Below are 12197 nucleotides of genomic sequence, written 5' to 3' on the forward strand. Positions count from 1 at the left end.
GAATTACGAAGGGATGAGACTCATGGTAGGGAAGAAGATTAAGAAGAGGATAAGCACTGTAAAAACGCTAGAGCAAGCTTGGTCCCTTTTTAAGGGCACAGTCACCGAGCCGCAAAATCTATATATACTTTGAATCAACAAGGGATCGAAGAGGAAAAAGTACAAAGAACTGGCGTGGCTCACTGTAGAGGTGAAGGAAGCGATAAGAGACAAGAAAACTTCGTTTAAGGAATGGAAAGGTCAAAAACTGGAACAAGCACAAACAACATTAAAGCAGGTGACATAAGGTGACATAAGGGGCCAAAAGAGACTACGAGGAAAAAATATAACGCGCAGAATAGCGCTCGCTAAATTGTCGCCCTTGCTAGACCTTAACGCCAGCATTGAGCTGGCGTTAGTTCTAGCCGCATAGCGCGGGTTTAGCGTGCGCTAAAAACGCTAACGCGGCTTAGTAAAAGGAGCCCTGAATGCTACTAAAACTAAATTATTATGGTTTGGTCCCCATATTACACAACTTACCTCAGTCTATAAAATTAAATTCAGGTGATTTCTTAAAAATTGAATTTTCGTCTAGAATATTTGGCTTCATTTTAGATTCTACTTTATCTCTGAATAATCAAATGAATAATATTTTAAAAATGCTACTTTAGTTTACAGATGTTATGGAGGGTCATTTTATGATCCTGGTTCAAGCTATTATTTTAGCACATTTAGATTATGCTAATTTCCTTTATATTGCTTTGAGTAAATTTAATCTAAATAGGCTACAGCTTATTCAGAATACGGCAGCCAAACTGATATTTAGAAGACATAAACATGATCATGTTTCCCCATTATTAAAGTCATGGCACTGGCTCCCGATTTATTGGCGTGTACAATTTAAATGTGCCAATGTAGTTTAAGATTTAATATGGAATTTTTTCGCCATTGCTTCCTTTACCTTTTAACTCTTATGGGGTCCTTTTATCAAGCCGCACTAGCGGGGTTAGCGCGTCGGACATTTCATCATGCACTAACCCCATGGCAAGCAAAATAACTAACGCCTAGTCAATGGAAGCGTTAGCGACTAGCGCAGCAGGTGGTTGAACGCACATTAAACCCCTACCGCGCCTTGATAAAAGGACCTCTATATGTTTTCATGTTGCCAGGAATATACAAGCACAAAAGCAGAGTGGAATTGTCCTAATCAGAATGGTGCGCACCAAAAAAGTGTCCTTCAATTCATCTGATAAATTCAAATGCCTTTATTCTTCCAAACTCATAAATTCATCCAATGACTGTATGGCTGAATTTATGAGAATTTGGAAGAATAAAGGCATTTGAATTTATCAGATGAGTTGAAGGACACTTTTTTGGTGCGCACCATTCTGATTAGGACAATTCCACTCTGCTTTTGTGGATTTGTATTTTGTGGTTTTGTTTCCCCTGTTCTTTTCTGTGCCAGGAATATACATAAATTTAAATTGCTTTTCCCTTCCGTCAACGGGATTAAATCTTTAGGCAAACTTTTCATATTCCTTAGCCTATGCTTTGGTAAGAGTTTGGAATGAAACTTCCTATGACTATTAGAATTTCACTTTCTTTGTCTTATTTTAGAAATAATCTGAAAACGTATTTCTTTCAGAGATTTTTAACTGACAACTGATTCAATTTATATTTAAAGTCGTCTACTCAATGTTATAATGACAAATGTTATTTCTCTTAAACTTATTATTGTTTCACAATGTATTCTATTCCAATTTCTGTAAACCAGCTCGAGTCCCTTTGGGAATGATCCGGTATAGACTTAGATTAGATTTTGCTTTTCCACTTAAAGTAAAAAAACTTTGTGGTGCTGAATTTCCTATTGTGCTATATGAACTTGTCCATGTATTGCAGGAAATGACTTAAAAGTTTATGAATGTATTGGGATGAAGTTGTTAATCCTATTGATCCCCTCTCCATTTCAAGGGGAAGGGCCAACCAGTTCATATCAAGTCACTGAAGAGGTGGTCACTATCGTTGTTTTCTTCAACTGGTGGATGCTGGGAAACACACTGGCCTAGCTGCCTTTGCTAGTTTTGTAGATGAATAAAAAAGCTAAATAAAACTTCTTCCATAGGCCAGAAATAGCTTAAGGAGAAGAAGAAGAAAACTAAAATTTTTTTAGATTGAATAAGGTTGGGCAGACTAGATGGACCATTTGGGTCTTTATCTGCCGTCATCTACTATGTTATGGACAGAAAGTGCTGGGCTGTTGTTTGGGGACTGGACAGCAAAGACAAAAACTGAATCCTCTGATTTGATGCAAGAACATAAGAATTGCCGCTGCTGGGTCAGACCGGTGGTCTATCGTGCCCGGTGGTCCATCGTGCCCAGTAGTCTGCTCACACGGCGACCCTCCAGTCAAAGACCAGTGCCCTAACTGAGACCAGCCCTACCTGCATACGTTCCGGTTCAGCAGGAACTTGTCTAACTTTGTCTTGAATCCCTGGAGGGTGTTTTCCCCTATGACAGACTCCGGAAGAGCGTTCCAGTTTTCTACCACTCTCTGGGTGAAGAAGAACTAACTTACATTTGTACGAAATCTATCCCCTTTCAACTTTAGAGAGTGCCCTCTCGTCCTCTCTACCTTGGAAAGGGTGAACAACTTGTCTTTATTTACTAAGTCTATTCCCTTCAGTACCTTGAATGTTTCGATCATGTCCCCTCTCAATCTCCTCTGTTTGAGGGCCCTCGAGAAGAGACCCAGTTTCTCCAATCTAGTATTTATAGGTTCAGAAAAAGGGCGCTTCTGATTGTTAAAGGATATGAGGCACTGTGGAGTTGGTTTATATGAGATCTCTAAGGTAGACCCAGGTGTAATTTTGAAAATGCTTTCATGGATGTGCATAGAAGGTGGTGGGAGCAGTAAGTTCTGGAAAGGCTTTGCAAAGTACAGAGGATCCTTAGTGGCAAAGTAGCAAAGAGAGCCAGAGATCAATTGGAGTATCTGTTATGTCATTAAGAAGATAATTGGGACAGAAAAACCAGTTCAGACACACCCAGCACATTTGGGTTTCACAGTGATTATGCTTAAGGTATGTTTACATGAAACTGGAAACGGAGCGAGTTGATACTCAAAATAACTGGATACCTAAGAAACTTGTTTGCAGCTACTATCAGACATATATATGTCTTTCAGGTTGAAATTACATCTAAATTTAAAAGTTGTTCCTAGCATTATAAGAGAGAGAATTTAAAAAAAACTTTGGATCATCTGGATGTCTGCCTGAGTATAAGCAGGTGAAAAGTCTGATTGGTTTTGTGTCACAAGGTCAGTTTTAGGATCCCTCTAGGGTTCATTAGTGTCTTGGAACAACACAAGTAAATCCCTCAAATGAAAATAACCCCCTCCCCACCTACTTCCCAACAATTTGAGCAGTCTTGTTTAAATTTGATTGCTGATGTTCTTTTTTTCTCTGTAAATGCAAAAATGATCATTATTGAGGTCAGAGACAGCAATGCAACTGTTGGTGGATTTGGTACATTTTGCGTCAACAGGTTGTGGAATTTATTATGTATGAATGTTGAACAATATAGGCTCATTTGTTTGTGAAGGAGTTTTGCTACTGAGTTAGGTCATTTATGTCCATGTAAAAATGTGGAGCGTTTTAGACGACTGCTCGAGATTTATTAAGCTGGGAGGGGTGTTCTAGTGATGAGCTCACTATAAAAGAAGACATATTTGGTGTGTAAATATGACTCATACGTTTGTAATTGTCTTTTCCTGTAAATTAATTGTAACCCGCCAAGGTGTTAAGCAGGCAAGAAATGTTAAAAATAAATAAATGATAGTGTGGGGGATTCTTATTTGAGGATATGTGCTTAACCTTTTCCCCATGTGTCCATGTGAGGCTTGTAAAATAAAACTTGCATTTCTTGTTTCTGCCTTGTTGAATGTGTCAGAATGCAGCCAACATTGACTTTAAATGTTTGAAGGCTTGCTCCCTTTCAACTTACTGTGTACTGATAATGCCCAAATTTATTTCAGCTTAATGTTTGACTCCTCTCTGCACCCATGATACATTCCAGTGCAACAAGGCATCGGGCTGTGCTTTAGCCTTTTAGATTTTCCCTTCTGCAAGCGTGTTCAGTAGATATCTGATCTGCTCTGACTTTTTTGTTTTATTTTTCTGATTTTGTTCCCATATTTTGAGGCTCCCAGTGCTCCTGGGACAGCTCGACTGCGAGAAGACACAGACTCAATTCGAACAAGTCTGTTTTCAGGATACCTGCCTAGCTGGCCTGCTCTAACAGTTAAGGAAGCTTGGGGACCGTTCCCCTTAGAGCTGCAGTCCTGAGGGCTCCATGGTTTCCTTCTCCTGTCGATGCGAGAGCAGATGTGGGGGTGCAGATCTTAGCCTGCCTTTGCGGTTCATCTGGCGGCCAGAAGAAGCAAGATAGCGTGTTTCCTTTACAGTTGCAATTGCAGCTTAAGAAGTTCCAGCACAAGCAGGTACTGGCTATTGCAACCTATGGAGGAAATCGGGAGGGGGTGGTGGTCCTAGAAATTACAGTTTAGAAGGTTTCTGGGACCAGATTGGAGAGCCCCCACGTTTAAAAACCCTTTCCCCAAATTTTTTGTGTTTTGATTTAGCTCTCTTAAGCTGGTGTTAAAGCCAAAATCATTATTGCAGTGGCCTGATTGGATTTCCTGATCTGCCTTAAAAGCCTCTATCTGCCTTTAAAAATTCCTCAGTTTTACTAAGTCATCATAGATGGACTCCTCAGGCTCTGGTGCATTAGATTCATGCCAGATTTGCTCTGGATGGTCGGCTGAGGAACGCCCATGTTCCATGTGCCGCAAGGCACATGAGGGAGCTTCCTCTGATCCCTTGAGGGTATTGGGATTACAGACAGGCTGTTCTGAGGGGGTTAAAACATTCCCATAGTGTGTATCTGCGGCAAAGAGACTCTGGACCCTCAACACAGTCTGAGCCCTCATAGAGGGCTTTGGATCTTTCAGGTCAGATTTTTACGTCTGATTTTGCTAGTCTGCTTAATGATGCTTATTTGAATTATAAACATCAATCCACAGGTTCTGTGCCAGCATCAGCGGTGGTGTGGGGGGAGAGCCTCCTAGGACTGCAGAGTCTGCTGGGCAAGTTTTAGCCGCAGACCAGAGCTATTGGTTGGAGAAGAATTGGGATGCTGGGAGTTTAGCTTCTTTCCGACAGTGACACTTCGTTTTTGGGGATTCAGAAGCTCAGGCAGAGTTCAGGGTGCAGCAGGCCGTGGTAGGCTCTGGACTAGGGAGATGACCCAATAGTGCGCAGACTTTTATGCTGGTGAAGCTGTTGGATATCGTCACAGAGGCATTGCAGGAATTGAAATTGGAACCACCTTAGACTCGGCTGTGCAGACCTCTGAAATGAGTGGGTCTAAAGCACAGCTCTCATGCTTCCCTTCGCATCCAGTTGTAAAGTTGCTCATTATGGAGCAATGAGAATCCCTGGAGGGGCCCTTGTGGGTGACTAAAGCAGTTCTTCATGATGTACAAGACTGCAAATTGGATTCTGTCCTCAGTAGGTAATTTGAAACATAGAAACATGTCATAAGAACATAAGCAATGCCTCTGCTGGGTCAGACCTGAGGTCCATCGTGCCCAGCAGTCCGCTCACGCGGCGGCCCAACAGGTCCAGGACCTGTGCAGTAATCCTCTATCTATACCACTTTATCCCCTTTTCCAGCAGGATATTGTCCAATTATTTCTTGAACCCCAGTACTGTACTCTGCCCTATTATGCCCTATTACGACGGCAGATAAAGGCCAAATGGCCCATCCAGTCTGCCCATCCGCAGTAACCATTAACTCTTCCTCTCTCTGAGATGTCCCACGTGCCTATCCCAGGCCCACTTGAATTCAGACACAGTCTCTGTCTCCACCACCTTTTTAAAGTGGCTGCGGCAGCATCTTTTGTTGCTTGTGCTTGTCATTCTAGGCTGCGTCGCTCCCCTCCTGTTGGTTTTAAAAGTATTGCTCTGTAACTTTAAGTGTCCCCTAGTCTTTGTAAGTTAGTCCAATAAAAAACAGGGGTTTTTCCCTTTGTTTTTGTTTTATCCCTACATTTTACCATGAAGAGTGGACTAACACGGCAATCACACCTTTTCATTCAGGTCAAAGAAAACATTGATGATCGCCACCACGCAAAGGCTTGGAAAACGTTTAGAGCATGGTGCAATAGAAGAAAAGTGGAGCCTTTTCTGGCACTGATTGTGTTAGTCCTAGTGTTTCTCCAGGATGGCCTCAAGAAGGGCCTAGCAGTCGGATTTGTTAAAGTACAGATAGTGTGACTCTTGTGTTTTGGGGGCAAGGGTGAATAAAGTCCTTCTAGCTGCTCATCCAGATGTTGCCAGATTCTTGAAGAGAATGTTGCAGCTGCATCCTCTGGTGAGACAACCTTGTACGACATGAAATCTTAACTTGGTTCTGAAGGTTCTTTGTAGGACTGTATGTGAGCCCTTACAAGAAATGCCTCATAGAGACCTCACGATGAAGACAGTGTTTTTAGTGGCTATCACTTCGACGAGAAGGGTTTCAGAACTACAGGCTTTGTCCTGTAGGGAGCCATTCCTCTGATTTCTGAGGTCGGAGTGTCAATACACACGGTTTCTTCCTTCTTACTGAAGGTCGTTTTTGTCTTTCTATGTGAATCGGGAAGTTCGCTTACCTGCACTCAGTCCGACGGAGTTCAAGAAGAAAGATAAAGTTTTGCAATTGCTGGTTGTTAGGAGATGTCTTCTCAGGTATCTCAAAGTGATCAATGAGTTTTGTCTGACTGATCATGTGTTTGTCTTGACAAATCTGAGCTAGTGGGGACACTTGACTTCCAAAGTATTCATTTCAAGATGGATTCACATGGCCATATCGGCAACATACATCGGGAGTGGTAAACAAGAATATAAGATCAGACCAGTGGTCCATCTAGCCCAGTATCCCGTCTTTGTGAAAGCCAATCCAAGTCGCAAGTACCTGGCAAAAACCCAAAGAATAGCAGCATTCAATGCTACTGTCCCATGCCTGTCTCAACAGCAGACTATGGACTTTTCCTCTTTGCATGCACACTCCACCAGGGGAATGGCTGCTTCTTGGGCAGAGTCCCGGCAATTCCGCCAGAAGAAATTTGTAGGGTGGCGATGTTTTACAGTCAATATAGCGGCTCACTTGGACACAGCTTTTGGGTCCTCAATACTGGCAGAAGACTCGTCTGTCCTGCCCCGAACTCTAGGTACATCTCAACTATTCAGGACCTCTGCACGCATTGTGCTGGAAAGAAAGATTAGGTGGTTCTTACCTTGATAATCATCTTTCCTGTAGACAGGTGTAGAGGTCCTGAAACCCGCCCATGAGTAATACTTTTGCCCTTCTGGTGGTTTCAAGATAAGTATTGCAGTATTTTTTTTTTAACTGTTTGCATTCTATCAAGAAGGGTTTCAGAACGAAGTGCCATCTTTAGTTCAAGAGCCCAACAAGGGTTGGTATGTAAATCCTTAACTGTTGGTGCAAGTTGCATTCAGGTAGATGAATATAAGAACATAAGAATAGCCTTACTGGGTCAGACAAATGGTCCATCAAGCCCAGTAACCCGTTCTCACAGTGGCCAATCCAAGTCACCAGTATCTTGCCAAAACCCAAGGAGTAGCAATATTCCATGCTACCGATACAGGGCAAGCAGTGTCTTCCCCCATGTCTTTCTCAATAACAGACTATGGACCTTTCCTCCAGGAACTTATCCAAACCTTTCTTAAAACCAGCTACACTGTCCACTGGTTTTAGTCCACCTTGTTTATATGTTCAAATGTTTTTCATGTGCTTTGCATGTCATTTACAGAGCAAACCAGAACTATTACTGTTGGTAGGGGAGTTTCCCCGTTCCCCTCCTTACTATGTTGTGTGTGTGTGTGTGTGGCGATATTAGATTGCTTTGGTACAAATTGAAGGGCTACCGCACAGCCCACTGAAGAAGGAGATGGAGCCAAAGAAAATGATTGCCTTCTGTATGGTGCCTTTTGAGGATGACTACCCAACTGTTCAGGATCTCTAGACCCGTCTACAGGATAGAAGATTATCGAGGTAAGAACCTAATCTTTCTTTTATAAGGGGCCCTTGAAGATTTTTATAATTACTGGTTTGCTTATTTATTTGGTGTTCTTTAGGTTGCTGATCAACTGTGTGCTAAGTACAGCAAAGAGTATGGCAAACTCTGCAGGACGAATCAGATTGGAACTGTCAATGACCGGGTAAGAGCTCAATCTCCTGGAGCGTTTGATGGAACGTTTGGCTGAAAGGGTAACAGATGACACTCGGTCTCACTGCAAGCCTACTCTCCAATGCTGTAAAAGAGAGAACGTGCCAGTTGCAGTCTTGGCCGTTACACATTAGAGTAGGAATGATTCCTCTTTGATTTGGTATCCTCTGGTCTAGACTTGCCTTTCATACCACAAACACAAAATGAGTTACATTCAAGTTTTTCTCTGTCCCAGAGGGCTTACAGCTTTAGAATCCCATTTACTAATTGGTGTAGGTGCTGCAGCCCAACAAAACCTGCCAGGGGCTGAAATGGTTTAGATTAGTACAACCCTTGGTACTAAGTTCCTTTGCAAAGTGAACTATGTGAAAAATGTTACAATTAGAAATGTAAAACCTACTTTGACTCTTCATTGCTCTTGGAGGGGGCAGTAGACACCCAGGTGTTTGGAGGAGGGTATTAGATTGGCAGGTCAAGTCAAGAAAGGAGAGGGGCCGCTGGACTCCAGGGATCTCGCCAGGGGCATTTTTTAAACTCAGAAACAGTCACCACTCAACACATCGACAGGAACAGGGACCTATTTCAGTGAGCTACAGTTTGCATGCTTATTGATTGCCGCGTGGTAGTGGTATTTATTTTGTGGTAACCTTGCTGTCAGCAGCTTTCAAATGAATGTAGTTTGCCTAGTTGCAGGACTAAGTTACCCTTAAATCTAATCTGAAAACATTCCTGTTCAAAGATGCCGCCATTACTTTTCACCGGCCTCGAGTCTCCCTGCCCCTTCGTTCTTCCCTTCCTTGCTTTACTCTCCAAATATTGTAGTTCTTCCCCCTTTCCTTTTGTTCCTGTTTAGTCTGTAATGTGTATGTTTGTTTATTTTTATATTTTTTTTATGTTTCCCCTATTGTTTTAATATGTATACTGCCTTGAAACCAGATTTGGCGGGATATCAAATTTTTCATAAACTTGTAAACCATCAGCGGGAGAAGGATTTGAGCCCTGGCATCCCTGTTGCTTTACTTGCTCACTGAACTTTTTCTCTCTTTCCAGTTGATGCATAAATTGAGTGTGGAGGCTCCTCCCAAGATCCTAGTGGAGAGATACTTGATTGAGATTGCAAAGAACTATAATGTCCCCTATGAGCCCGATTCCGTTGTCATGGTAAGTGGAGAGAGAGAGACCTTTGTCTGAGGCTGACCTAATGCTGCATACTGTGTGTGTCCCAAGAGAGGCTTGTAGAGCCATGAATTACCACTTGGTCAGTACATATCTTCATGAAGCAGCTTTGCAAGGATGCAGTGAATGTCTTTGTTTCTTTCTTACAGGCTGAAGCACCTGTTGGCGTGGCGGCTGATCTCATTGATGTTGGATTCACAAATGATGTGACGAAGGGTGGTCCAGGCAGAGGAGGAGGAGGAGGTGGTGGTGGTGGTGGTGGTGGTGGGTTCATACCTCCCTTTGGTCCTGTGCCAATGCCTTCCCCAAATATACCTTTCTCGTATCCAGCTCCAAAAGGACCAGTAAGTATTAACCTCATGGGTAAATTGCTTGAATGATGGCATTTAAATCAGATCTTTGAGAGTCATCTGTAGCTCTGGTTTTAAGAGCAACCATCCTATAAAACCAAAATGTACCAAATATACTCAAATATAACAAATTAAAGCTCAGCATTGGGAGAGTGTTAGGGGATGATGGGCCGACTGCACTTGAACTTCTGGGGTACCAAGGTGACTTAGTTCTAGTGGATTCTGGCTGGACTTTTTGTGCTCACATTCAGGCAATGGTTCCTAAGGTGCGAATGAGGAGTAATTTGAGGCCGTATCTGTCTGGTACTACATTTAAAGTCATCTTGCAAACAGTTTGTTACCCAGTTTGGATTATTGTAATCTGGTACTTTTAGGTATACCTTACGTGTGCTGCAAGTGGCGCAAAATTGGATCATCAGGACGTTGTTCCGATTGGGGCAGCGTGAACATGTATCTGATTGGTGTGGCTTTGTTATGAGGTGCTGCTACTGGTCTGTCTCTGTTTGAAGGAGAGCATTTTACCACATGTGCCATTCTGTTGATTGTGCGAAATGACATATCCCGTGACAGTATATTTTCATACCTGGGTCCCAGAGAATGGAACAGGCTTCCTTTGTATATTCATCAGCAGAAACACCTTTTTTGCAAAATGAAGTATGGATTCTGAATTCTGAGTATATGAAAGAGCTGGCCGTTAAATTAGTTTTACTGTTTGTATTTGTTTGCCATTGATTGTGTATGTAATTATTGTGACCTGCTTTGGGAAAGGCGGAATACAAATAAATAAACTAGAAGTTAAGATTTTTGGGCCATAAAATGGCCCAAAAATGGGGGTCTCGTCTTATATTAGGGTTAGCGCCCCTCACCCCCCTTCTGAGCCTGTGGCAGGCCTCCACTGGACCTGCCGTAAAACCTGGTGGTCCAGCGCTGGACCGGGACAGGCGGAATCCCTCCCACTTCCTGTCCCCACAGACTCTAAAAAGTTTTACTTCCCTTCAGCCTCCCCCATGTACCTTTTTAATTCCCTGGTGGTCTCAAGGTGGGCCAGGAAAGGAGGAATCCTCCTGCCTCCTCTCCCGGCCATCACTGACAATTTTAGGGCAAAAACAGTTTTTATTGATGACAATAGCTTAGGCAGATGCAATATGTACAAACATAGTGGTTTTCGGAAGAAATAGTAAACAATCCCATTAGTCATCAAATGTTTCAGAGTAGAACAAAACATCCCCCTCCCCACTTAGTTGAGATTTGATAGGTGGCTTATCAAACATCCTATTACAGATGGACATATAAGAAGAACCAATAAGGTCTGCGCCTACAATCCACTCTACAGTCCGATGGATACTCTACTTCCAAACCCCACCCAACTGACTGTGACAATTTTTACCTCCCTCCTGCCTCCCCCGCAAATCTTTCTATTCCCTGGTGAACCGAGCAGGAGTGATCTTCCCACGTTCCTGCTTGGAGAGTTGCTAGATGAATGACTGCTGCGAGTCCCTGAAAACTGGAAGAGTTGTGCTTCTTCAAATGCTGCTAGCTGGATATTATCAGCTTCCTGAAAAGGGTTAACCAATTGAAAGTTCCCCTTTGGTGAGTTTGCCCAGATTGGAGTCTTAACTTGGTGCTCAAAGCTTTCCAGAAGTCTCTCTTGAGCTTCTTCAAAAGGCCTCTGCTAAGAGAGTTTCTGATTTGAAGAAGAAGGGGTTGCCTTTGAAAGCTAGTCATAAACTATATTTCTACATATTACCTAGGAGAGTTTCTGAAATCTTATATCCTAATGGGTAAGTAGCTCCTTTGGTTATTTAAGGCTCATTCCACCGGAGGAATTGCTACATATTGGGTGGTTTATATCCAGAGGACAGCTGCTAAAATGGTCAATAGTATTTATCGTAAAGTTCCCCTAGTGGTACCTGTCACCTTGCACTATTAGAGAGAAACATGGGGAAAGCCACGGCTTACCCTGGGATTGCTAGTAAGGAATGTCGCGGCTGTTTTGGTTCTGCCCTTACTTGTGACCTGGATTGGCTATGGTTAGAAACAGGATCCTGGCCTAGATTGTCCCTCGGTTCAGCAGCAGGCTTGAAGTTCTTACTGACTGGTTATGGAACTGTGGCCTAACTTTAAATGTTGACAAATTGTCTGCTATGTGGATTTTACTTTAAAAACCATTCAAATTACAGACCATCAAAGGCCACTGTATGCCAAAATATTTCTGTTGGTATTGTAGCTACCCTGCAGCCCGAGACTGGGGCTCAACAGCGCTCCCAGTGGCTATACACAATGACTGGAGTCACCCTGCAGGATTGGATTACCAAAAAGGAACTGAAATCAAAACACAACCACCATTGTTTAACTGGCAATAACACAAATTTACTTTTTCAAAAATAAAGGTAAGGATGGCC

The 12197-nt window shown here is 42.7% G+C and overlaps 1 protein-coding gene across 2 annotated transcripts in view; it reads left to right on the plus strand.

Moving 5' to 3' along the window:
* The window catches only part of IST1 (IST1 factor associated with ESCRT-III), a 49438-nt gene that overhangs the window by 13194 nt on the left and 24047 nt on the right, over nt 1-12197 (plus strand). For both annotated transcript variants that reach the window (XM_033937132.1, XM_033937123.1), the window contains exons 5-7: nt 8178-8261; nt 9320-9430; nt 9595-9789. In XM_033937132.1, coding sequence (XP_033793023.1) covers nt 8178-8261; nt 9320-9430; nt 9595-9789 — 390 coding nt within the window. The remainder of the gene's footprint in view (nt 1-8177; nt 8262-9319; nt 9431-9594; nt 9790-12197) is intronic.

Source organism: Geotrypetes seraphini, chromosome 1 (assembly GCF_902459505.1).
Source record: "Geotrypetes seraphini chromosome 1, aGeoSer1.1, whole genome shotgun sequence".
Classification (NCBI taxonomy): domain Eukaryota; kingdom Metazoa; phylum Chordata; class Amphibia; order Gymnophiona; family Dermophiidae; genus Geotrypetes; species Geotrypetes seraphini.